The sequence below is a fragment of the Cuculus canorus genome, chromosome 15 (genome assembly GCF_017976375.1).
Source record: "Cuculus canorus isolate bCucCan1 chromosome 15, bCucCan1.pri, whole genome shotgun sequence".
Taxonomy (NCBI): Eukaryota; Metazoa; Chordata; class Aves; order Cuculiformes; family Cuculidae; genus Cuculus; species Cuculus canorus.
Genome location: NC_071415.1, coordinates 2,308,548 through 2,335,034, shown reverse-complemented (window position 1 = coordinate 2,335,034; position 26,487 = coordinate 2,308,548). Strand labels below are relative to the sequence as shown.

At 50.7% G+C, this 26,487-nt stretch overlaps 2 protein-coding genes across 32 annotated transcripts in view; one reads left to right on the top strand and one right to left on the bottom strand.

Annotated features, from left to right (window-relative positions):
- Positions 1 to 817: 817 nt before the first annotated feature.
- On the top strand, positions 818 to 5,319 carry MRPS34 (mitochondrial ribosomal protein S34). Its single transcript, XM_054080279.1, has 3 exons — positions 818 to 1,399; positions 3,089 to 3,131; positions 4,632 to 5,319. The coding sequence occupies exons 1-3, from the start codon at positions 1,082 to 1,084 to the stop codon at positions 4,907 to 4,909; spliced, it is 639 nt and encodes a 212-aa protein (XP_053936254.1). The 5' UTR covers positions 818 to 1,081; the 3' UTR covers positions 4,910 to 5,319.
- A 1,815-nt stretch (positions 5,320 to 7,134) lies between these two features.
- MAPK8IP3 (mitogen-activated protein kinase 8 interacting protein 3) overlaps positions 7,135 to 26,487 on the bottom strand; it is an 80,970-nt gene continuing 61,617 nt past the window's right edge. For 28 of the 31 annotated variants that reach the window (XM_054080242.1, XM_054080243.1, XM_054080248.1 and 25 more), the window contains 15 exons: positions 26,206 to 26,301; positions 24,364 to 24,525; positions 22,947 to 23,112; positions 22,314 to 22,499; positions 20,618 to 20,804; positions 19,733 to 19,855; positions 19,383 to 19,463; positions 18,790 to 18,857; positions 16,913 to 17,061; positions 15,922 to 16,093; positions 15,684 to 15,797; positions 13,581 to 13,619; positions 11,044 to 11,223; positions 10,649 to 10,792; positions 7,135 to 10,000 (listed from right to left, as the gene is read on the bottom strand). In XM_054080242.1, the coding sequence (XP_053936217.1) occupies positions 9,879 to 10,000; positions 10,649 to 10,792; positions 11,044 to 11,223; positions 13,581 to 13,619; positions 15,684 to 15,797; positions 15,922 to 16,093; positions 16,913 to 17,061; positions 18,790 to 18,857; positions 19,383 to 19,463; positions 19,733 to 19,855; positions 20,618 to 20,804; positions 22,314 to 22,499; positions 22,947 to 23,112; positions 24,364 to 24,525; positions 26,206 to 26,301 (1,989 nt within the window). In that variant the 3' untranslated portion in view covers positions 7,135 to 9,878. The remainder of the gene's footprint in view (positions 10,001 to 10,648; positions 10,793 to 11,043; positions 11,224 to 13,580; positions 13,620 to 15,683; positions 15,798 to 15,921; positions 16,094 to 16,912; positions 17,062 to 18,789; positions 18,858 to 19,382; positions 19,464 to 19,732; positions 19,856 to 20,617; positions 20,805 to 22,313; positions 22,500 to 22,946; positions 23,113 to 24,363; positions 24,526 to 26,205; positions 26,302 to 26,487) is intronic. The other 3 variants (XM_054080254.1, XM_054080274.1, XM_054080273.1) reach the window with 1 other exon arrangement.

Sequence of the window (26,487 nt, the reverse complement as noted above, 5' to 3'; positions counted from 1 at the left end):
CAGAATCCCCTCCCTCCCTGCTGGTCCCACTGCTCTAGATGCAGCCCAGGACACGGTGGTTTCTGGGAGCGCCCATTGCTGGCTCACGTTGAGCTTCTCATCCCCAGCACTCCAAGTCCGTCCATAAAGGATCGAGGTCATGTATCTTATTCTAAATTGGCGTTCACCAGCTTCGCCAGGTCCATCCTCCTCCTCACAACTCCCCTGGCTTTTTTTCAAGAGGAAACGCTCCATTTTAGGAGCATTAACAACTTTTAACACACGTTTTATTTGTTTTGCTGCGTAGTGAACCCCTACCTCGCGTTTCCCCTGCAGACCCCCGCCAGTCTCTGTGTGCTCGGGGCCAGTGGCGAGGGCCCCGCAGCTGGCACGGAACGGGTGCGGCTGCTCCAGTGCAGCACAGAGGGGAGCGAAGAACCCTTTCCCCTGACAGGTTCGATTTTCTGCTCTGTAGCCGGAGCCAGTTTTGGGCCCTTCACCCCACGAAAGACCTTGAGGGGCTGGAGCGCATCCGGAGGGAACGGAGCTGGAGAAGGGTCTGGAGAACAGGGGCTGTGGGAGCAGCTGAGGGCCCTGGGGGTGTTCATTTTGGAGAAGAGGAGGCTGAGGGGAGACCTCATCGCTCTCCGCAGCTCCCAGAAAGGAGGTTGGAGGGAGGTGGGTGCTGCTTCTCCCAAAGAACAAGCGATGGAGCGAGAGGAAAGGTCTCGGGTTGTGCCGGGGGAGGGTTAGACCGGATATCAGGAAACACAGGGCCCGTTCCGGGCGGGTCAACCGCAGTTGACCCGCAACCGTCCCGGTGCCTCTTAGAGACGCTCCGGGCGGAAACGCGAACCGCGCAAGGCGGTTCCGGGCGGGTCAGGTTCCAGGTTCCAATGCTCGCGGGGCCGCTCCGGGCAGGAGGCCCGGCTTCGCGGCGTGCGGGTTCCGATCAGGAACGGCGGCCGCATAGGACAGTTCCTCGCCGGCGGGGTTCGGGGCCGTTCCCGGTGCCCCTTCGAGGGGTTCCGGACGGCACCGGGTGTCCCAGCAAAACCGTTCCGGGCGGAAACGGAAGCCGCGCGGGGCCGTTCCGGGCGCCATGGCCCGCAAGAAGCTTTACCGGCCGATCGCAGCGATGGCGAAGAAGATCCGCGAGTACCGAGCGCTGAAAGAGCGGCCGCGGGAATCGCAGCGGTTCGCGCTGGACCCGGAGACCCTGCGGCGGCCGCTGACGCAGAAGCGGCTGCCGGTGCGCGCTTGGGAGGACGCGCGGAGCGAGCAGCGGCTCCTGGCGCTCCTGAGCCGCCTCCCTCGCTTCGGGCAGGGCCGCACCGTCACCCGCAAGTCCTGGCTCGGGGCGCACGACGAGCCCTGCTACTGGGTCATCGCCAGGGTGAGGCCCGACTACACGGCTGAGGTACGGGACGGGGGGAGGGGACAGGAGGGATGGGGGGACAACGGGAGAGCAGGGGGACAGAGGGGACAAGGTTAGGGTTAGGGGATGGGGGGACACTAGGGGACAGGGGCGCAAGGAGGCAGAGGGAACGGGAGACAGAGGCGTCGGGGAGACGGGGGGGAGAGCGGGGATGGTGGGGCGGGGGCAGCAGGGACAAGGGGGATGGGGTGGACAAGGGGGACAGCAGCGACGAGGGGATGGGGACAAAGGGGAAACGGGGATAGGGGAAATGGGGGGGGCAAGGGCGTGGGGTGGGGACAGGGAATAGGGAGGATGGAGGGGAACGGGGGACAAAGGGAGGACAGGGGGACGAGGTGGGGATAAGGGTGATAGAGAGGATGAGGGGACAGTGGGGGCAATGGGACAGGGGGCAAGGACAGCAGGGACAGGGGAAACAAGGGGGACAGAGGGGATGGGAAGACAGGAGGGACAGAGGAGACAGGGGTACGGGGTGGGACGGGGTGATAGGGAGGATGGGGGGGGCAGAGGGGGGACAGGGGGACACGGAGAGAGAGGGGACAGGGAGTCAAGGGGACGAGGTGGGGACAGGGGTGATAGGGAGGACAAGAGGGACAGGGAGGACAAGAGCGACAGTGGGGACAGGGGGGAGAGTGGGCACAGGGGAACAGCGGGAACCAAGAGGACAAGGGGACAGAGAGACAGCGGGGACAAGGGGCACAGGGGGGGCAATGGGACATGGGGACAAAGGGGATGGGGGGAGAGCAGGGACAGGGGGATGGGGTGGGGACAGGGAGACACGGAGTTGGGGGGGCAAGAGGGAAAGGGAGGGCAGAGAGGGGGACGAAGGGGACAAGGGGGCAGAGGGACAGGGGGACGGAGAGGACAAGGACAGTGGGGACAGAGGGGGATGGAGGACAGGTGACAAGGACAGGGACAGTGGGGACAGGGGTCGGGGGGGACCAGTGCAACATGGAGATATGGGCACACCAGGGGTGACAGCAGGGACAAGAGGCAACAGGGCCCTGCCGTGGGGACACAACCACCCTGGGTCCCACGACAGGGTGGGGGATTGCGGCTGGGAAGCTGCCTGGCAGAGAAGGACCTGGCGGTGTTGGGGGTCAACAAGGTCAAGGGCCGGGTCCGGTGCTTGGGACACACCAACCCTATGCAGCTCCAGGCTTAGGAAAGGGCAGCTGGAACGCTGCCTGGAAGAAAGGCCCTGGGGTGCTGGGTGACAGTGGCCGAGTGTGAGCCAGCAGTGGCCCAGGTGGGCGAGAAAGCTACCAGCATCCTGGATAAATTCTCCCAGGAATCTCAAACATATTCTATTACTCTCCAAGGACTCATTTTAATGTTATGATGAACTCCACCACAGCCAAATCTCTGCTAATTTGGAGCTTTGGTTCCAGCTCTGCCTGACCTTGCATTTGAGAGGGGGAGAGGCTGCAAACAGAGGGGATTCCAGCAGCAGACACCTCTGATCAGCACAGATCACACTGAACAGACGTTCTCATCTCCAAAGAAAGAAAAGCATCTGGAAAAACTGCTTGAAACACCTCTCAGAGGGACATTCTGTCTGACTTTCAAAGAACACAATTACGCAGATGAAACTTGACTCTACTTTAGCTTGAATCAAAATATTCCACTTCTTGTAACAGTAATGACTTCTTGTGTCATTTCCTTTTGCAGGACATGGACCATGGCAGAGCCTGGGGCTACCTCACCTTCCGAGGTAAAACCCACTAGTTCCGTGAGGGGTAGAGCTGGGGGAACGGGCAAACACAAACTGAGGCCGGGTGAGAATGAGCTGGGAGCAGCCCTGAGGAGGACGAGACCGGCAGGTGTCTGCAGGGGGAATGCGGGGTAGGGGCTCGTTACTCTTTTTTGCTCTGTGGGTGGAGAGGCCCTGGCCCAGGTTGCTCAGAGCAGTGGTGGCTGCCCCATCCCTGGAGGGGTTCAAGGCCAGGTTGGATGGGGCTTTGAGCCCCTGATCCAGTGGGAGGTGTCCCTGCCCATGGCAGGGGGTGGGAATGGATGGGCTTTGAGGGCCCTTCCAACCCAAACCATTCTATGGTTCTAAAAAATGCAGGCCTGCGCTTGGGAAATGTTTTTTTCTCAGAGCTGCTGTCAGAAGAGAAGAGCAACAAAGCTGGTGAGGGGGCTGGAGAATAAGTCTTACGAGGAGCGGCTGAGAGAGCTGGGGTTGTTTAGCCTGGAGAAGAGGAGGCTGAGGGGAGACCTTATTACTCTCTACAACTACCTGAAAGGAGGTTGTGGAGAGGAGGGAGCTGGCCTCTTCTCCCAAGTGACAGGGGACAGGACTAGAGGGAATGGCCTGAAGCTCCGTCAGGGGAGGTTCAGGTTGGATATCAGAAAAAAATTCTTCACAGTAAGAGTCATTGGGTACTGGAACAGCTGCCCAGGGAGGGGGTCGAGTCACCTTCCCTGGAGGTGTTTAAGGAACGGGTGGATGAAGTGCTTAGGGACATGGTTTAGGGAGTGTTAGGAATGGTTGGACTCGATGATCCAATGGGTCCTTTCCAACCTTGTGATTCTGTGTGATTCTGTGTGATTCTGTTTTGTCTGGGAATGCTGGGATGTAGCCCTCAGAACATGTTCCTGAGGAGTGTTGTGAGAGAATCAGTGTGGGGAAGGATGGAGTGGCAGTGGCTGTTGGGCTCCGAGAGGAACATGAGAGTATTCCTGGTAAAGCCATCGATAAAATGTGAGTGACAGCAAGTAAACTTATATGAGTGGGGGGTTAAAGTAACGTCCAGAGTTGGGTGAGTGCATTTCCCTTTTTAAAGCTGCTTTATACAAGGTAAATGATTGTCATTTACTGGAGTTTCCAAAACATTTCTCATTCAAAAGTTTTAAAGTTGTTGGGTATTTTTTAACATCAAATTTCCTAGGAACCTTTCATTGTTGTAGGGAAAAATTGCTCTTGTTCCTCAGCCATTGAAATGGAACCAGAGAGAGATGAAGCGATATTTTAAATTAAGAGAATTTGAACAACTCGCCTGAAGTCCTCTCACCCTGTTTCTCATGTGATTTCCAAGGATAGAAGTGGGATTCCATAGCAGAGCAGGGAAGATGCTGTCTGATCCTTGGAAAATTTCCTTTACGTTGCTGTTGTAGCACTTTTGACACTGTAGAGTTGACACTTGCTGTGTTTCCTGTCGGGATTTTGTTGTCGACGGTGTTGTCCACTGGTTTCATCATCTTTTCTCAGGCAAAACTGAAGAGCAACTCAAAGAGATCGACCAGGTCATGTACCACGACTGGCGCCTGGTGCCCAAGCACGAGGAGGAGGCCTTCAAGAAATTCACCCCAGTGGTGGAGGACACCATTCGGTACCTTCCGTACCCACCTCTGCTCCGAGCCATGATCCTTGCGCAGTGGGAGAAGGAGGGAAAACCGATCACGGAGGAGCCAATGATTGATCTGGAGAAGGTCATGGCCTCTCCCCGTCGGCGTGCAAAGCAAAAAGGTACAGGGACACCAGTATAAAGACTTGTCCCATGTCCTGAGCCTTCTAAGTTCTCTCACTGCATTAGGAGCATCTTACGGATTACCCCCTTGGCCCAGCTGGGATGGTGTGTTCAGGCTTCCCAGCTTTCTCCCCAGCCCCGTGCAGTCTGAAAGGAACGGAAAAATGCAGATGCATTCCCATTCTTTTTCCATAACCCTGGTCTGGGTCAGCAGAGGAACCTTCTTGGTTCCCTGCCTAGTCTCTGAATGCATCACTCCTGTCCTCCAGCTACAATTCTTTGGAGCACAATTTCCTTTGCAGCCTGAAAGTATGGTTTTTAAAGGACATTTTTCTTATAATTTGGGATAAAATGAGAATATCAGGTTATTCTGCAGGGCTGTGAACAAATGTATGTCCTAGGGGAAATAAATAGTCTCTTATTTCCGCAGTTCTGAGAAGGTATTGGTTTTTCAGCGGGTGGTGATCATTATGACGTCCAAACGTGAAGTCATATGTTACCAAATACCAGCACAGCATCAGATTTCTCCCACCACTGCAGCCACTCTGGGTCACTTATTACGATGGCAGTGACAATACAGGGGGAGCACAGCTTGGCTCTGGATACTGAGCTTATCCAAAGCCATCCAGCTCTTACTCCCCGAGACAGAGGTCAGAATAGGAGAAATCATTTAAATTCTGGTGATGCGAAGTATACTGGCTCTTACTGTTTGAAGCCAGTATAAGTTGGCTCTTACTGTTTGAAGCCAGTCGTAAATCACTGCCTGTTCCAGTGCAGCGTGTGGTGGTGAATGGGACAAAACTGCAGCTCCATAGAGCAGCCGTTGGCACCTCGTTTCTCCTGCGGTGGCTGCAGATTCTGCTGCTGTGACCAGGGCTGCTGGACACCCAGTCTGAGTGTGGGCAGAGCAGGCACGAGATATTCTGGTCTGTAACCCTAGAGATGATCCTGTAGAAGTAGCTCATAGAATCATTAGGGTTGGAAAAGACCTCCAAGCTCATCCAGTCCAACCCCACTGTGCCTGCTAACCTGTGTTCCCAAGTGCCATGGCCACATGGGTTTTTAACCCCTCCAGGGTTGGAGACTCCACCACTGCCCTGGGCAGCCTCTGCCAGGGCTTCACCGCTCTGTCAGTAAAGAAATTTTTTCTAATATCCAGTGTAAACCTCCCCTGGCACAGCTTGAGGCCATTCCCTCTCATCCTATCGTTTGTGACTTGGGAGCAGAGCTCAGCACCCACCTCACTCCAACCTCCTTTCCAGGAGCTGCAGAGAGCGATGAGGTCTCCCCTCAGCCTCCTCTTCTCCAGGCTGAACAGCCCCAGGGCCCTCAGCCGCTCCCACAACCCCTGGGCTCTAGACTTTTACTTCAGCCCATGGATCCAACCTGTCTAGGTCCCTCTGCAGAGCCTTCCTGCCAAATTTGGTGTCATCTGCAAACTGACTGAGGGAGCACTTGATCCCCTAGGTTGGACCTTAGGAGCAGGTTCTTCCCCCAGCAGGTGGTGGAGCCCTGGAACAGCTCCCAGGGAAGCAGTCACAGCACTGAGCCTGACAATATTGCAGAAGCGTCTGGCCAAGGCCCTCAGCCCCACGAGGTGAATGTTGGGGTGTCCTGTGTGGGGACAGGAGCTGCACTTGATGGTCCTTGGGGGTCCCTTCCAGCACAGGACATGCTATCAGTCCCTGTTAAGATGCTTCTGGTAACCCAGGGGCGCTGCCCGTTGTCCCACACAGGGCTACAGTACGAGCATTAGTCACGGAGCTGCTCAGGGCAGAAGCTGCTCCTGGTGTAAGGAGGTGTCTTCCTTTCTGTTATTCTACATGAACACATCGAAGTGCTGCTGGGGGACCAAGAGGAACTCACTCCCTGCACTGCTGCACATTACCAGTTCCTGTGGGACTTTGTGAAGTGCCACCTGGTATTGAGAGGGGATGATGGTAAACTGAGCACTGAAAGCTGCGCAGGACACATCAGCCCTGGCAGCTCACCTGCAGGGGACACCAGAACGGCTGCCAGTAGCTCACTGGTTGTCTTCTCCACATTTTCTAATGCTGGGAGAAGCTTCATATCACACTGTGGCTTGCAGTATCAGCCCCTTCTGCTCGGACCCAGCAAGCAATCCACATCTCTCATTTCTAAACTGCTCAACGGTGAGGGAACACCCGAGCTGCCATTCCCACCCTTCCCGGGGTCCTGCTGTCATTAAAGATGGAGTAGAAATTCCAGTGCCTTTAGAGGAACCAAACGCCTGCACAGTGCTGATGTTAACACGTTTATTACATACAGAACAGATATGGTTTCTTGTTTGATAGCATAGGGGACGAAGCATGGGGACGTATTCATACAGCAGGCTCTTTACAGAATGCCATCTTCAGACCAAAGAGCGGAGTTTACAGGCCTTAAGACACTTTAAAATCCTTTTGTAACATACAAGATACTTTACATACATCACAGTGGAGATATGACAGGGAAGTGTGTTGAAGCCAGTCAGTTCTCACCTTGCTGCCCAGCCAGCGCCTGCAGGAGCTGCTGGCAGAGGCCGGTCCTGCTGAGCTGCAGCTGCCCCGCTCGGACGTGTGCTTCTTTTGGAGGAAATCATACACTGAGCTGGAAAGGAACCTGTTGGGAGAGGCTCAAGACTGGTTTCCTTATGTCGTCGGGGCCCAGTGGGTGACAGGAGACCGAGCACTGTCACTGCAACTGCTAAAACCGGATAGAGAACAACCAGGAAGAGGTAAGAACGTTGCAAATCTGCATTTTCCTATGGGAGAGTCGATAGTGCGAAGGAATAGAGATTACTTGGGCTTTGATTTTTCCCTTCTCTTAGCCCAAGTGATGACGTTTCCCTGGCCCTACCTGATGAACTGTTACACATCTGTGGGATCTGTGCTCTAAATGTTGATCTTGTTAACTTTAACTCACTCTGTGTTGTGATCCGAAGGGGTCTTCCTAGCAGAAAGCATTTTGGAAGGGTGAATGAGAAGTCTGGCGGTGCCCTGGTGAAATGTCCCTGGTAATGAAATGTCCCTGCACGCAGGTGGTGGCTCCAGGCACTCCTGGGGCCCCAGAACCCACAACGCCCATGGCTGGAGGACACGGTCCCCCTGGGTCCCTACCTTGGCGGGCAGCGTGGGCACTGCTGTGGCTCCATGCTGTGGTGGCTGAGGCCCCTGTTCTCCAGAGATGTCCTCCTGCCTCCGTTCCTGCACGGGAAATGTCCCAACCTTTGCTGAACTGGGGATCCAAAAAGCGTTTCAGTGCTGCTGCATCAAGACAGATGCCGCATGTTCGAGCTTCCCCTGGGAATGCTGCAACCCTGCAGCACAGGAGCAGCTTTAGACCTGCCTTGGGGGCAGTGGCAACAAGCACGAGGGACAGCTGGGGGCTTCCCAGAAGACGGCGGCTTCCCCCAGCTGTGCCCATACCACCACACCGGCACCAGGACATCCCTGTGAACTCCAGAGCGCTGCACGGCTCAGGGAAGAAATAAGAGGGCCACCAGGAGCTTCCAAATCCATCACTAACAACTGCTGCTCACTCTAGTCCTGCATACCCAGGAGGGAGCATGCAAAGGAAGCAGAACTTGTCCTTGCTGGGACAGGACTCTTTCTGCTGTCCAAAAGGGAGGACAAACCACAGTCTCTATATCTGTAGCTGCCACGTTCTGCATCTAGAGCTCAAAAGCACTCACCCTGGCCCCATTTTTTGTCACTTCTCTTGTAAGCGGGATGTACGTTTGCAATCCCCCAACCCTGCTTACACAGGGAGGGCTCTCAGCATTTCTCTTGGGGCTTTCAGTTCTTTACAGGAGTCAGAAACCTCCAGCTTTTCAAACTACTCAGGACCAAAGTGCTTGTGATGTTCAGTAGAAGGGGTTGGGGGATGTGGCCTCAATTCCTTTCTCTGCGTGACCTCAGGCAAGACACAGCCTTCCTACACCTTGACTGCACCTACATGGTCATTCCTAACTGACAACCACCTCCTTCCAGCAGTTCCCGGGATGGGGACACAGCCGTGAGCCAAGGGAATCGCAATGTGTTAACGCAGAATTCCCAGCAGACCAACGTCATCCGCCCTCGCCTGTATTTTAAAAGCCAACAAATGCTGTGCAGAGGTAGCTTTCTCCTCAACCTTTCTGAATTAAGAGTTCTTTTCTGCCTGGCATTTTTGGAAGGGGGAGTTAAAGGTATTGCTGCCTCTTCTGCTCTTAAAACGCCAAGTTCCAATATCCCTTTGCTACCACAGTTTCCAAAGGCCCTGTGGCCTCCGGGATCAAACACCCGTCTCTCATCCGAGGCTACCAAACAATCCCTCCAGACACACCAGCAGCAGAAGACGAGGGGGACTTTCCATCTACCGGGATGGAGGATGTGTTGCTCCCCACAGGAACGGCACCGCTGCCTTCTCCAGCCAAACAGCACGAGAGCTGCCCAAACCCTGCCGCTTCTTCCTGTTGAAGGTTCCTTGGACCTGGCTGCTCTCAGCCCACGGGACATTATTGTGTGCTTAAGGGCGGATACGGTGGAGAGTCCACTTGTGAGCCAGAAAGAATTTCTGCGAAGGTGCTGCAGAAGTTGTGATTTATCATTGTTGTTTTGGCAGGGGACGTATTTCTTCTCATGCAGGTGGGATTGAGGCAACCTGCCAGCCAACCTGGGCCACCACCCATCGGCTGCCAGCTCCTGAGCGCTGGGCAAAGGCCCTGCACAGTCCTAGCTCCAAGCTTCACTTCATCGATGTGCTGCCATTTCTCTCCTTGTAGATGCCAGCTCCAGAGCAGAACAGTAATCCAACCACGCAGGAAGCGCACAGGCCCGAGGTGAAAGCTGCAAGTTCAGAGGTTAGAAGAGGGTCACAGTCCGAGGCAGGAGCCGTTGCAGTTGTCTGGGGTCGGTTTCCAGCAGTAGGTATAATGCAGGCGTTCTGTATGTACATCTTGGCATTCAGGCGGGAGAAGGGACACGGTGGTGGGAAAGGAGGAATTCTCACTCAGGGATATATGATACCTGCCACACAATAATGTGGCTCCTTTCGGCCTTGGAAAGTACTGGTTTCACCTGGGTGGCATCTCCTGCATTCTCTTCTGTCTCATCATCTTCTCCATCCCCTGAAGGGAGAAAACAGAGGGTGAGAAAGGCAAGAAAGAAAATCCCAAATTGAGCTGTTCTGGAATAGTATAATAGAATAGTTTAGGCTGGAAGGGACCTTAAAGATCGTCCAGTTCCAACCCCTGCCATGGGAAGGGACACTTCCCAGTGGATCAGGGGCTCCAAGCCCCATCCAACCTGGCCTTGAACACCTCCAGGAATGGGGCAGACACAACTTCCCTGGACAACCTGGGCCAGGGCCTCCCCACCCTCATTGTGAAGAAATTCCTCCTTATGTCCAGTCTAAATCTGCCCCTCTCCAGTTTATGCCCATTCCCCCTCGTCCTATCCCCACAAGCCTTTGTGAACAGCCCCTCCCCAGCTTTCCTGTAGCCCCTTCAGGCACTGGAAGGTCACTATAAGATACTTCCAAAGGGGCCAATATTTTATTCCTTCCAGGGCCATTAAAGCCCACTCTGTGGCATGGGCCGGGGCAAGGGTTTGGCAGCCTTGTGTTGTGCAAAGAAAATGCCTGCCACCTCCTCACAGCCAGAGGCAGGAGAGCAGTGTTTTTTTAGATTTCAGTCCCCACAGCAGTGGTTCCTCTCAACGTGCCTGCGGCCGTGCAGCTTCTCCCATCCCAGATGCCCCTCAACGCAGGCACTCACCGATCCGGAAATCGATGTACCCTTCTCCTCCGCTCAGCACCAGGACGTTCTTCAGCTTCTGCCCCTCGGTCTCTGTGGCTGCCGTGCTGGGGTTCTCCGAAGGGCTGTCCAACACGCTCCCATTCAGGGTTGCTAGGACGTTGCCTGGGAGAGGACAGAGGGGCTGTCAGTGCCTCTGCTCAGCCCCCACACGGTTATCACAACTGGGCAGGCCGATTCCTTCTGCTGGTGAAATGTGGAAACCGCTGCAGTTTAAACTACTGATGTCTGAGCCACAGTGATCTGCGAGCGCTAGGAAGGCACGGACGGAGTCTGCTGCAGATCAGCTCAAGCGCCTGACACAGAATGGACAGCAGGACACCACCCTGAGAAGGAAAGGCTGTGCTCATCCTTACCAGGCACAGAGACGAAGAACTTGACAGCATCACGGTGGCCATGGAAACAGAGCTGGGCCTGAGCCATGGAGCAGTAGGGGATGAAACTGCTGGCAGATTTGTCACTGTTGTCATCGCCGTACACATGGATGACCCCGCCGGAGCGGCTGCCCTCTCCAGAGGTTGGTGAGGTCTTGTTGGCTGGAGACAGGGAAAAGGAATACTGTCAGCAGTAGCTATGAGTCCCAATAACAGAGGGGACTCAATCAAAGAGAAAACTCTTAAGCCATGAAGGAAAACCTTTAAAGGTGCAGGTCTCTTTAAAGGTCTTGTGTCAAGGATGTGATGGAGGAAACCACACTTGGCTGTACAGCCCCTCTCTCTTAGATTGGCAACAATCCATTCATGACAACAAACTACATTCTCTCATCAAACCATTTGGCTACTGATGAGGCACACAACCCTAGAGATGCTGGGCAAGCGTGATCCTAGAGCAAGCTAGACGAGGTCTCTGAGGTGGCCCAGCAAAGGCCTCTTCACCATAGAATCACAGAATCACCAGGTTGGAAAAGACCTCCTGGATCCAACCAAGAGGTCCAGTCGTTCCTATCTGCCACTAAACCATGACCCTGAGCACCTTGTCTACCCATCTTTTAAACACCTCCAGGGATGGGGACTCCACCACCTTCCTGGGCAGCCTCTGCCAGTACCCGATGACCCTTTCTGTGAAAAATTTTTTCCTGATATCCAATCTGAACCTGCCCTGGCACAGTTTGAGGCCATTCCCCCTTGTCCTATCATCTGTCACTTGGGAGAAGAGCCCAGCTCCCTCCTCTCTACAACCTCCTTTCAGGCAGTTGTAGAGAGCAATAAGGTCTCCCCTCAGCCTCCTCTTCTCCAGGCTAAACAACCCCAGCTCTCTCAGCCGCTCCTCGTAAGATTTGTTCTCCAGCCCCTCACCAGCTTTGTTGCTCTTCTCTGGACACGCTCCAGAGCCTCAACATCCTTCTTGTAGCGAGGGGCCCAGAACTGAACACAGGATTCGAGGTGTGGATACCAGCAGCAATCCTGTCCGGCCTCTAGAAATGACCTACAGTCCCAGGACCAACCTTGGTCTTTTGTACCTGGTAAGGTACCCAAAGGTGTCCACTGCAACCATTAAAAGCAGAATCACTGCTATTTTCTGGATTGGTGAAGTTGCTCGGTTTCCGGGTCAAGTCAACGCCAAGCTGTGAGCACCTCGGATGCTGAGGGCAGTCTCTGGGTCTGGTGAAAGCCCCTCAGCCCAGTAAATGTCATAGCAGTGGAGCGAGGTCCTTCCATAGTCCTTGATTTAGCCGTGACACTGGAAGAACAGCTACTCAAGCGATGAACATCTGAAAGATACTCAGCACCCACAGCTCCCAGGGACTTCAAGGTGGGCTGAGGGGCTGGCATCCTTCACGTCCAGGCTCTAAGAACGTGAATGCTTCCACTCACCAAGGAACAGAGACCAGTGGCCAGAGCTCACGATGGGAGATGCTTTCCTGCTGCATGCACCCCCATCAGTAAAACAGACACAGTACCCACAAGCAGAAGGCTTTCACTCCCTGCGAGAGGACTGAAATGCTTGCTTAATTATCTGTTGTTCTGCATTTTGGCTTGGGCTGGATTTCAATTACTAAGTGGCTTGGGCAAAGGAGACCTTCACCTGTTGGGCTCAAGCCAGGATGGCGAGATAAGCACAAATATTTTGATGAAAGAACGAGAATCACCGTGTGCCGGGGAAGAGCCTTGAGGGGAAGGTGCTGTGCTGTGGTTTGTGGTGAGAAGCTGCAGCTGGTGAGCTCATCTGACTGACAGACAGGCTGGTACTAGACCTCCTTCCAGCTCAATGTCTGGCTTCTTACTGCAACCACTATCAGATGGTTTAAAAGGAGGAGACGTGTTGATAATGCTTCTGGGCAGTCAAAGAAATGACTTACAAGGAGACAAAAATATTCCTTTCTGACTAAGGCTACAGTAAGCATAAATCTGAACTCAGACCATGCCTCAACTGGCACAAACCCAAACATTTCTTACTGTTTATCAAAGTCCTCTCTGGTTAAAAGCCTTTGTTGATTACTTGCAGCTCTCAGGTGCCACAGCACTTGCTGCCATGGGCCTGGAACTGATAGGAGAAGCGTCCTTGGAAAACCAAGGATGATCAAGGAAGACCTTGGAAGAACAGCCTGCTCCTGCCTCCTGGAGCTCTTTGACTGAATGAACTTTTATGGTCCCCATCTCAAACCTGGCCTGCCACGCTAAGGGAACTACCGATGAAGAGTCAGGTCCTCATGACACAAAAAAAGCAGAGTGATGAAGAATGAGATGGATGAAAATGGTTTTAGCCATGAGAAATGAGAATATTTTCATTACTGTCTCTGGTCGCCTTTCTCAGACGCAACTTGAAACGAAAGAGTGATGAGAAAAAATGGATGGAGAGAGCAGAATGGCAGGATGGAAGGGTGGGAGAGAGACTGCGAAGGTGAATGGCTGCGAAAGGAGTGAAAGCTGAAGGGAGGAGGCAATGCACTTACCCCGGAGCCCGAGGAGTTGGCCTCGGTGGAGGACTACAGCTAGGCACAGGCAGGGAGTGGGAACACAGAGGGGCACGGGAAGAGACAGGCAGGCCGGGAGAGAAGAAAAAGGTGATTACTGGGAGAAAATTCTGGGAGCAACAGAAATGTATAAAACCTAGAGAAACCGCAATGGGAGCGACAGGCTCGCATCAGTTTATAGCGACACTGTTCTTGCTCACTTTGCTTTTATGATGCGAGAGGGACCGTGGCCAGAAGGATCCATTGCTAAAGTCTGTAGTGTGACCCTCCTGCTCACCCCATTTGTACAGAAACACCACAAGATTATGCAAACTGGTTTACAGCAGGGAACGAGCTGAACTCCGAATGAGGAAAGCAACCCCGAGAACAAATGGGCTTTAAAGAAGGGATTCAGAAATAAGACCAAGAATGCAACATGCAAAGGCGATGGTGTCACTGGTTCCTGGTGTCAGCCCTGGCACATCCAGCTCCACTCGCCGTAGAGGAGACCATCTCAGCTCTGACTCGCAGAAGAATTACAACAACCTTGTTCCACTTATACAAAAGCCATTTGCTTCTCAGCTCTCCTGCTGGCAGTGGTAAGAAAATGTAGATTTGGCTGCTTTCTGCGATCAGCCTCAAATCCTACTCTCCCACTACAACATGGAACAGACCTGCAAAGTCAGATGCTGACCAGGAGGTACAGAACAGGATTACAAAGAGCTTTAGCCACACCTCCAGCTCCAGAGATGCATCTACTAACTACTGCTGGGACCCCTCACCAGGTTGGATTTGGTATAGGATACTGATTCCTACTTGACTGACAAAGCTGAGCCCTCATTTGAATAAAGAAAGCTTTTCTAAGGTCAGTCTCAGTATTCTGTAAATACTTTTACAGAATCATAGAATCATTAAGGTCAGAAAAGCCCTTTAAGATCATCCAGTCCAGCTGTCAGACCAACCCCACCATGCCTGCTAAAACATGTCCCAAAGTGCCACAATTTTTGAACCCCTCCAGGGGTGGAGACTCCCCCACTGCCCTGGGCAGCCTCCGCCAGGGCTTCACCACTCTGTCAGTATAGAAATCTTTCCCAATATCCAATCTAAACCGCCCCTGGTGCAACTTGAGGCCATCCCATCTCATCCCATCACCTGTTCCTTGGGAGCAGAGCCCAGCACCCACCTCGCTACAACCTCCTTTCTGGGAGCTGTAGACAGTGATAAGGTCTCCCCTCAGCCTCCTCTTCTCCAGGCTAAACAGCCCCAGGGCCCTCAGCTGCTCCCACAACCCCTGTTCTCCAGACCCTTCCCCAGCTCCGTACCCTTCTCCAGATACGCTCCAGCCCCTCAAGGTCTTTCTTGGAGTGAGGGGCCCAAAATTGAACCAGGATTAGAGGTCCCTGCCCTGCTCCTGCTGGCCACACCATGGCTGATCCAAGCCAGGACGCTGCTGGCCTTCTTGACCACCTGGGCCACTGCTGGCTAACGTTCGGCTGCTGTCAACTAGCACCCCTGACCCCCAGGTCCTTTACTGCCAGACAACTTTCCAGCCACCATTCCCCCATGGGGTTGTTCTGGCCCAAGTGCAGGATCTGGCACATGGGAGACGTATAGAGAGGTTTAGATGTCTATGCTAAAACAAAATTTCCAGGGAGATCTTCCTGGTAACTTCTCATCCCATGGCCTCCTTTGGAGATTTCTTATAACTCCCAAAGCTTTGTTTCTCCTGCTTTCCAGGAGCTACAGAATCACTTCACATCAGTCTGCTCTGTCATGATCACATTCAAAAAAGAAGACTTTAGAGATAGTAGAAAGGTCCTTCAAGAAGGAAATGGCTTCAACTGAACTGAAAGAGATAGTAATAAAGACCAACTCGGTTTTAAACAGGTTAAATCCATTCAGCTGTTAGTTCCTTAATGAGGAAGAGAGTTAAACCTAGTTCAGGGTTGCTCATACTCAGGGCTCTGATCAAAAGTGTGTCAAGTCCGGAGTAAAAATGTCCAGATAGCATCAGGCTGCCAGAGCCAGCTGCCACAGTGCACAGAGAACACACACAAGTTTTTAGAGGGTGACACAGGAGGACGCCCAATAAACATCACTTACTCTCAGTCAAGGGGATGGAGATGACGACACCGTTCCCTGTCCCTACCCAGAGGCGGTTGCCAGCAATGAGCAGGGCCGTAATCCGCACAAACGAGAAGCCCAGCTTTCCAGTGCCTAGGAAGAAAAGGAAGAATGGGAGAGTCAGTTACGACTTTGAGCAAGGTATACTAATGAAGTTTGATATCTCTCTGATCTCAGTAAGCAACAGATCATTTACTGACAGTCCCTAAGCCCCCACCTAGCATCTTGCTGACATAAGGCTCGATGTCGACATCTTGCAGATGCTGATGGCTGTGGGCATGGTAAAGCCTCAGAGTGGAGTCCAGGCGGATAGAAACCCATACTCCATCACCAATCCATGCCAGCTGTCGCACCTGACTCTCCCGCCGAGGGTGGGCATCAAAGGATTTCTGAAATGCCAAACAGGTGGACCAATGTAAGTTCACAGAGGTTTTGCAATGATCTACACAAATAATCTGTTCTCCTCAACTGAGATCACTCGTTTGGGTTTCAAAGCTCTTGGAGAAAATGTGTAAATGCCAGTTGACCTCCAAAGTTCACACCAGGATAGAGAACATCCTTTGCTCAACATGACGAGTTATATAGCAGCTCTGTAGAGGTTATGGTCTTCACAGACCACTTCAGAAGCAAGAACGTTTAGGAACCAAGGGCTTTTGGTATGCTTGGTAGAAAACACACAACTCCAGAACAAATTCCAACGATCAAACTGCCTTGCCTGATTCAGTGCTTCTTCTCCCTTTGATTAGAGTTATTCCAAGCACTGTCAAACAGGTTTGTACCAATGTCATTGACTGAATTTCAATTTCAATGTCACTGGATTGAATTTCAACCAAAAGGCTCTAAACACCATTGTTCTCTTAGGCAAGTGGGAGCACTGGGGCTTGTTAACCGTAATCTTCCTTTGTACAACAATCCCTACAGGTGGAGAAGTCTTAGACCATACATAAAGGACAGCTGTAAAGCACATCCATACATTTATACAACATGTGGCCTCATAGACTCACCAATGAAGGCAAGGAAAGTGCTCAATTTAGATTTCTCTAAAGATTTAAGCTCTGCAAAGAGGGGAAGGAATAAATTCCCCCTTAGCTAACAGGGTCATAACATGACCCAGACTCACAGGTTCTGCATTTCTATATACTGCGGCAGAAAAGAGTTCTAAATAACCACAAGCACATCCGTTCACACACACGTATTTGTTCTCTTACCTCAATCTGCATTGTCTTCGGTTGGATAACATGGATTTTGTTCTTGTAGCCACACCAGACTCTATCATACACAACAGCCATGCAGCGGATGGAATGGTGAGTGTGACCAAGGTCCATTAGGTGGTAATTACTGAGATCCCACTGACCATCTATGGTGAAAAACAAGTGCAGGAAGATGCAGCTCCTTCATGACAAGTCAGTATACAATAAAATCATCGACCTTCCCATGTATATCTAGGTACAGAGGCATAGCTAATACTCAAACACTCATTTTGCTTATGTCTGGGAACTTCCCAGGACTCCGCAACACAACTTCGGGCACAGCCTTATCCTTACGAAACACATAACAATGAATATTAGTTTGGTGGGCTGAAAGCTCTCCAAATCAGAATAATTTAAACGTCCTTTTATTTTAAGAAAGTGAACAGGCTTCTCTAACAAGTACAACAAAAACAACAGAGGAAGAAGACAGACAGCCTGACAAGACTATGCAGGAACCACAAAGGAGATGGAACACAGAGTCCTTGTGGGGAGGCTTCCTCATATCACAGAAGGACAACATCCAAGGTGTCAAATCCTGGATAAGGAGCCAATCGTCCTCTTGTCACGCTTATTTTCAAACTAACCAGGCAGAGACCTTGTCCTTCAGGTGGCCTCTATGTTCTGCAGGTTTATCAAATTTATGATGGGAACAATTTTTAGATGTCAGTGGTCAGGCTTGAGCTCATAACAAAGCCTGAATCAAAACTGATAGGACAAACCCAGAAATCTCTGTTACTCAATGAATGACCAAGATCTTAATACGCAAATATCTGTCACAGTTAGCAAATTCCCCTGTGTTTTCGGGTAGGAACACAGCTGAGGAGCTGCTCACTTTCATAAGGAGACAAACCCTGCAACAGTGAAGAGGACAAGAAATACAGAATTCAAACTGTCTCTTGAAGTGACAAGATTAACACACGTCAGATCACTGAGATGTCTTTTTCCCCTCAAGAAAAACTGACCAAGCGTAATGCAATGGCTCTGTTTGTTTGGGACTTTCAGAATTCCTGAGAATCCCAGCTCTGCCGGCCACGTATGCAGCGATTGATTCCACTGCTCTCACAGAGTGGAGCTTCTCTGCAAAGCCGCAGGCTTATAGACTCATAGCATGGTTTGGGTTGGAAATGACCTTAAAGATCATCCAGTTCCCACCCCCGGCCATGTGCAGGGACACCTCCCACTGGATCAGGCTCTCCAAGGCTCCATCCAACCTGGCCTGGAACACCTCCAGGGATGGGGCAGCCATAACTTCCCTGGGCAACCTGGGCCAGGGCCTCCCCGCTCTCATCATGAATAAATTCATTCTTATGTCCAGTCTAAATCTGCCCCTCTCCAGCTTTCTTGTAGCCCCTTCAGGTACTGGAAGGTCTCTAAAAGGTCTCCTCTGAGCCTTCTCTTCTCCAGGCTGAACAACCCCAACTCTCTCAGCCCATCGCTGCACAGATGCTCTGCTCAGGTCCAGCCTGAGCTGGGAGAGCTCCCCGTGCATGCGCTGTTACTGCTAATTTGTGATCATACAGTATCCCCCACGTGGCCCAAACGCATTAAATGTGCCTAATGCCTCAAACAGCTGAAGAGAATGCATATCCCTAACAGCGTTGCCTTTACTCGGTGTGTGCTACACAGGGCATACACACGGTTTTGTTCAGAAAAGCTTCAGGAATGGTGTTAAATCACAACTTAGATGTTTTAGGATAAGGATTATGTGTATAAGAGCTCTGCAATTCAACCACGTTTGTACTCTGGTCATCTTTCCTTCTCAACTCAGAACAGCATTTAATGAATTGCTATGCTTTTGGTCAAGTTTGGTTCTCTCTGATTACATTGACTCTTACCTTCTGCCCGGTGGAATATGGCCAGTGTTCCATCTGCCAGAGCTACCAGAACCCTCCCTTTCACATGCCTGAAATCACAGAAAGGTAAATCCTTAAAAAAATCTGTAGAAGCGAGGGACTAACAAATCCTCTCTGACACCCACGCACACCATCTTCCTGTTTCCTCTCCAATCCAGGTTAAGACTTGCAGAGACATCCTGCTAGGGCTGAAGGTCACACCTCTCACCTTTGTTACAGTAAGGTCATTGATAAATTTCCCGTGGAGATTAACTTCTCCTTCACATTACAAGCTCCATCCATTTTAACAAATCCCATCTCATTTACACCCCAGTGAATTTCTGCATTTCTCCTCCCCACTTATTTCCTCCTGATACATTTAGCACTTTATTGACTGAATCAGCTCAGGTCTGCAGTTGAGCAGGAAAATGGCTCAATATGAGGTTTTCCAGTAACAAAAGCCCTGGGAAACCTTCCTCACAAACCAATGCAATTAGGAAAGCAAAGAAAGACTGTCAATGAGCTGCTACCCTCATCTAAAATATCGCTTAGGCACTGAACCTTCTCCTTTGGCATCCCTTGGCGTGCACACTTACACTAGGCTCAGCACAGAGTCCTTCAGCTTTATCGAGTGCAGACATTTCTTCCAGTTGGATACAGCTGAGTGCACATAAAGCCTGTGTGAAAGGACAAATTGGGGAGGATTAGCAGCAAGGCCTCCCATCTTCAGCCTGACTAGGCTTAAAGTCTTCTCTTCAGAAAGGGGTGTTTAGGTGAGAAAGTGAAGTTCAGTCCCTGTGCCTATGGGGAGCTGAGGGCTCAGAACGAAAACAAGCAATGGAAACCTACTCCAGAAACAAGCAGTGACGTAAAGGTGTGAGGACGTGAAAGGTGTAGCCCAGAGAATGGAGGTGACAGAGAGATCCGCCAGCGCAAGGGAACCTACCATCCATTCTGTGCTCCCAGCCACATGGTTGGGGCAGCGCTGGTGCAAGACCCAGCAGCATCCCCGTTTGACTCCTGCTCAGGCAGTGTTGTGCTTGACTCAGGCTTCAGCTGCCCGTTCTCACTGAAAAGACAAAGGAACATCCGTTAGAGGTGTTTATCAGCACACAGAACGCCCATCCACACTCACAGCCTGGCACTCACAAGCAAGAAGGGGCACTAGTACACACAAATCGCTTCCTTCTCTTCAGGGGGGTTTAATTGCTTGACTCCTGAATCTGCAATTTGCAAAACTTACTTTTACCCCACCAATACAAAAAGGAAATACATCAAATCTATGGAACTTCACTTAGTGTTTGGCAGCACTATTTATAAAATCAATATTTTCTCGGTTCTTTTCCAACTTCAACACAAACAACTTAGAACAACTTGGTCATTTAGGAACTATTTCTGTCCAAGACTTCCACCCAGCTCCTCAAGCCATCATATCAGACTCCTTTGTCTTAAGAATACCTTGGGTAGTGAGCATGCTCTCTTCATTACCTTTATAGCACATGAGGGGTACTGCTCGAATCAATCAATCATCATGTTTACATATGAATCAATGAACTCCTGCAGGAAGAACACTGATGTGCATGTACTTAGGAAGATCTGTCTGAATTCATTCTCAGAGCTCAAATATTTGCACTCACACAGCGGACACAGTCTGCTGCACCCTGAACCATGTGGATTTTCATTTATTTCTCCCATCTGTAACACCACTTGGGCACAAAACTGAAAAAAGGTTGATGCTTTATCAGGAGGTCAGGCTTGTTCAAACATCAAAAAGCTTATGGAAACAGCTGACAAAGAACTGAGCCAGCACTCTTGGCCCCAGAGTGCCTACCTGTTCTGCCGAGGAGGTGCCTGGGGTGGGACTGGATCTGTAAACACATGCTCCGTGAGGGGCCCAGGATGGGTTCCAGCAGGCTCTGCCTCCATTGTGCTGTTGTCTGGTACCTCTGTAGCTTCTGTTGCCTCCTCAGTAGACTGGGACTGGTTGATCTTCCCATTGCAGACAGTGGACACCTCACCTAGAAGATGAAGAACCATGTGGGATGCACTGGAGGACAAGCTGGTAAGTTGGCTATACAGAAATCAGGCTGCCTATTCTTTAATTTATCCTTCTTTGTCAAATTCAATCAAGCTCTGAGCCTGCAAATCAGACAACAGCTCCCCCATGTTTTCTGCTTGGGGAACAGAGGCTGTTTTAAAGTGACGCACTTTCTGTGAGCAAACCATAGAATCATAGGATCATGGAATCATTAAGTTTGGAAAAGCCCTCTCAGCTCTTCTAGTCCAACTATCAGCCCAACCCTACTGTGCCTGCTAAACCATGTCCCAAAGTACCAAAAGCACATGTCTTTTGAACCCCTCCAGGGGTGGAGACTCCCCCACCGCCCTGGGCAGCCTCTGCCAGGGCTTCACTGCTCTGTCAGTGAAGAAATCTTTCCCAATATCCAATCTAAACCTCCCCTGGTGCAACTTGAGGCCATTCCATCTCATCCCATCACCTGTTCCTTGGGAGCAGAGCCCAGCACCCACTTCGCTCCAACCTCCTTTCCAGGAGGTGCAGAGAGCGATGAGGTCTCCCCTCTTCTCCAGGGCCCCAGGGCCCTCAGCCGCTCCCACAACCCCTGTTCTCCAGACCCTTCCCCAGCTCCGTTCCCTTCTCTGGACGCGCTCCAGCCCCTCAAGGTCTTTCTTGTAGCAAAGGACCCAAAACTGAACCCAGGATTTGAGGTGCGGTCTCACCAGAGCCGAGAACAGGGGCATGATCATATCCTAAGTTCACCAGGGCTCCTCACTGCAGAACGGAGTCAGCAAGGGCATCATTATGGTTTTCATATGAGCTTAACTGACTTCAGAGGAAGGCACGGTTCAGAGGAGAAACCAATGAGACTGGAAGCAATTTTAGCAGGGCAATTGTATCACTTGTCCAAAACACTCTGTTCTACAACCCCTGCAACCAGGCTGTGGGATGTGAATCACTCTGAGAGAACCATAGAATCATAGAATCACCAGGTTGGAAAAGAACTCTTGGATCATTGAGTCCAACCATTCCTGTCTGCCCCTAAACCATGTCCCTGAGCACCTCATCTACCCATCTTTTAAAAACCTCCAGGGATGGGGACTCCACCACCTCCCTGGGCAGCCTCTGCCAGTGCCCAATAACCCCGTCTATGAAAAATTTTTTCCTGATATCTTCCTGATATCCAGTCTGACCCTCCCCTGGCACAGCTTGAGGTCATTCTCCCTTGTCCTATCACCTGTCACTTTGGAGAAGAGGCCAGCAGCCTCCTCTATATAACCTCCTTTCAGGTAGCTGTAGAGAACAATAAGGCCTCCCCTCAGCCTCTTCTCCAGGCTAAACAGGAGGCCTCTAAAGAGAAACGTACTGAAAGGGCCACTGGTCTTCCTGTACCACAGTTAGGTCGCTGAAGTAATGAACTCAGGGACAGAAGGATGAGCTCTAAGACCGTAAGCTCGCACAGGACTAGCTATAATTGGGCTGTCATTAAGCTTTACATCCCGAAACTCACTCTGTCCCTTGTCCAGCACAGGTGTGTCACCACGGGAGGAACAGTTGCTTCGGGGCACATTGCAGCGGGTTGCACAGCCCACCAGAGTGATTCCTGCCAAGACACCATCTGCTCCAGATGACTCTTCAGGATTTACATCTCCTTCCAGAAAGATCTCGCCTGGAGGATAATCACTTTCACTGGCCGCTGAAGGGCAAAGAACAGATTCTCCCATCAATCTAGCGGTCATTCCTAATTTAAATGTAGTAGTACTCCATCCGTAATGACATGGATGGAAGATGCTGACCCTCAGGGTTCACTACCCTGGGGAGGCATCACAGCATCCATCAATATTATGGTGAATCCCCTCATCCCTAGCATCAACATCCAAGCTAGTTCCAGAGCCTCCAAACCTGGGCAAGGCTCCCTCTCATTCCCAAGAACCAGCCAAGGGACCCACTTACTAAATGTTCAACAGTGAAGGATCTCCAAGGAAAGGTCCTACAAGAAGACAAGATCTGAGATATCGGGTTTGAGGGATAATTATGGTACACAGCAGGGTCCCAGGGTTAGTTCTGAAGTGAGGATGCTGCCACTCCTCAGTGGAGCAGGTGATGCTGTGCAGACCACAGCCAGTGCCCAGGTCTCACTTACCAGGGATGCTGGAGATGCAGAGCACATGGGCGTTGCAGACAGTGAACTGGTCCACCACCGTGCCAGGCTGATTGGCATCAATAATTACAACTTTACTTGTTGACAGCGTACTAGTGAGGATCCAGACGCGACTGGACGTGGCATCCATTTCGTGGAGCTCCTTTGCCTTCAGAAAAGCAAACACACGGGTGGAATCAGTGCTCCTCTCAGATCAGACTGAGCGCAGCGGTGCATGGCAACGCTTGCACGTGCCAAGACCACAACGCCACTTCAAAGAGGTAAGCCTTTTCCCAGCTGATGCAAAGAAACAGCATGAGCTGTACGAATTTTATTCACGCTGCCGCACTCATATCTGGAACGGTGGCCAAAGAGCTCATCCGCCTCCTTAGGACAAGAGAAGCTTGGCCATTATTCTCTTTTCTGAGATGTCTGACTGATGCATCATTGAACATCCACTTCAGACAGAACCCCATGGAACTGGGACATACTCAACCTATCAGCGTAATCAAGCTGATCTCAGCAGACTATAGGGCAGCAGGGAAAACCAGCTGTGGAAAACAACCCCACAAACCAGAAAGGATGAAACGCTGTATGATTATCTGCAAATTACAGCTTCATTCTTAAAAATAAAACTCTTGAGACGATTAAAAAACAGAGTTGAAATAAATCTCAAGAGCTTCAACTTCTGAACCAAATAGAATCATGGACTCTGCTGTGTCAGTCGTCTTTTTAGCAAAGCTTTGCTTGAATTTATTTTCTGTTTCATTTACAGTGATGAGGACTCCTTAATCTTCCTGACAACCTCTCAAGCACTTAATTATTAGGATTTCTTTCAAAATTTCAAATGTTTCAAAAGCAGAACTTAAAAAATTCCATCCTGGATGATTTATCCCAAATCACACAGAAAGTTACTGAAGAAGAGCCACAACACAACCCTGCCTCACAAGATGATCATAGAATCATAGAATAGTTTGGGTTGGAATGGACCTTAAAGATCATCTAGTTCCACCCCTCTGCCATGGGCAGGGACATCTCACTGGATCAGGCTGTCCAAGATCCCATCCAACCTGGCTTTGAACACCTCCAGGGATGGGACATCTACTGCCTCTCTGGGCAACTCGTTCCAGTGTCCCACCACTCTCAGAGTGAAGAAATTCCTCCTTATGTCTAATCTAAGTCTGCCCCTCTCCAGTTTATACCCATCGCTCCTCGTCCTATCGTTACAAGCCTTTGTAGACAGTCCCCCTCCAGATTTCTTGTAGCCCCTTCAAGTATTGGAAGGTGGCTCTAAGGTCTCCTCGGCCTTCTCTTCTCCCTCACAAATACAAGTTAGAGCATTATATTGTGTTATACAAAGACATTGAGAGGGCGGGCATGTCAGTGATGAAAACCCCCTGGACAACAAATATATCCTCACCTTTTTCTTTTCAGGAGATGTGTGGTTACTTTTGTTGTTCTCGCCTTCCACTTCCCTATCACAGGTGAGGGGATCACGTCCAGGATCCAGTTTCTGCCCATTCCCAGACTCCTGCTCCACCGGTCTCCATCCTGTGAGATTGACTCCTGCTGCGCACCATAGCTATGGCAGAAACAGGAAGCTTAAACTAAGAATTCTGGAAGCTCCAGGGTCTCTTGAAATTCAGATACCTTTGCAGAGAACTATGGGCACACATCAAACACTTAAAATATTTAGTTGGAAACACCAGATCTTGTTGAGTTCTACTAAGAGACACAGACTGATGGAGGTAATAAAGGTTCTCGGTAACCTAGTGAAAATCACTGGGTTTGACAGATGTGACACAACAGATTTAAAGTAAATAAAGATAATCAATCAGGTGTATGGCTGGAAACAGGCTTTGAAATGTCCTCAGTTTTTTCTGACTATGCTTTCTAAGCCATTGTAGCAAAGCAAGCGGGAGAGAGCAGATACACCATGAGGACTCCCCTCAGTCTCCTCCAGGATGAACAGACCAAGTGACTTCAGCCGCTCCTCACACAGCTCCACCTCTAAACCCTTCACCAAAGAAACCAAACAAGTTGCCTATTTCACAGAATCATAGAATCAGACTTATAGAATAGTTTGGGTTGGAAGGGTCCTCAAAGCCCACGCAGTTCCACCCCCTGCCATGGGCAAGGACACCTCCCACTGGATCCAATTGCTCCAAGCCCCATCCCATCTGGCCTTGAACACCTCCAGGGATGGGGCAGCCACCACTGCTCTGGGCAACCTGTTCCAGGGCCTCCCCACCCTCATCATGAAGAAATTCCTTCTTATGTCCAATCTGAATCTGCCCCTCTCCAGTTTAAAGCCACTGCCCCTCTCCTATCGCTACAAGTCTTTGTGAATAGTCCCTCTCCAGCTTTCTTGTAGCCCCTTCAGGTACTGGAAGGTCACCCTAAGGTCTCCCCAGAGCCTTCTCTTCTCCAGGCTGAACAACTCCAACTCTCTCAGCCTGTCCTCGGATGGGAGGTGCTCCAGCCCTCAAATCATCCTTGTAGCCTCCTCTGGACCCATTCCAACAGCTACATATCCTTCATATGCTGAGGATTCCAAAACTCATAGAATTACTAGGTTGGAAAAGATCTCTTAGATCATTGAGTCCAATCACTCCTGTCTGCCACTAAACCATGTCCCTGAGCACCTGATCTACCTGTCTTTTAAACACCTCCATGGATGGTGACCCAACTACTCAAAACAACTCATCACAGCAGACAGATGTGCTTCCTGCAGAGAGGTGACCATCTATTCTCAACTGCAATTCTACTCAAAACGTTGTAGCATGGACAGACACAGCTTCACAAAGATCTGTCCTACAGAACTTTGGCCTATTGCCAGTGAATCCCGGTCACCAGTGGGATCTAAAGAAGTGTTGAAATGCATTTTCACTTTTACCTGTTTGTATTCAAGATTTCTTATGTTTCATATTACACCCTAAAGAGTCTTAGCGACAGTCTTACAAGCATCAGATGTTGCTGATATTATATAAGAGTTGTCTCAAAAAAGCAAAATATGTAAAACAGAAGGATGGGACCTGGCAATTCTTGGATGAGAATTACATACTGGAAGAGAGAAGTACTTTTCCCTACGTTCACTAGAAACCACCATGCAAAAAAAGGAAGCAGAAGATAGAATTTGAAATATAGAATGTAAAAAAAAAATCAAGTAAATTGTTGTAAAAATCGCACATTTAGCAACCAAAAGTCTTTCTTTGTTGCATGTGCCCTTTCTGGGCTGCAATGGTACGCAGAGACAACACACCTTCATGGTTGGGTCCTTCTCTACTAGTGGGCGACAATATACAGGCACGGGGACGTTCTTCATGCGAGTGTCTTCCTGGCCACCGTTGGGACTCAGCTGTAGGGGAAAAGAAGATGACAGACAGTCCAAAGCTGTAACCACCAGGCTACGGTAAGGGAGATGTAAACAATATGGCAGAATTGAACATATTAGCCTCAGAGGTGGATGCTGCTAAGGCTTCATCTCACATCTTGTGAAAAACAGAGTCCCTACAAGGATGGGAGCAGCCTACCCGAAAAACTG

Bases quoted from the DNA above. Each gene is read 5' to 3' on its own strand.
- MRPS34 (XM_054080279.1), top strand. From the start codon at position 1,082: ATGGCCCGCAAGAAGCTTTACCGGCCGATCGCAGCGATGGCGAAGAAG. The intron at 1,400-3,088 runs GTACGGGACGGG...TTCCTTTTGCAG, and splicing joins GGCCCGACTACACGGCTGAG to GACATGGACCATGGCAGAGC. The intron at 3,132-4,631 runs GTAAAACCCACT...ATCTTTTCTCAG, and splicing joins GGGCTACCTCACCTTCCGAG to GCAAAACTGAAGAGCAACTC.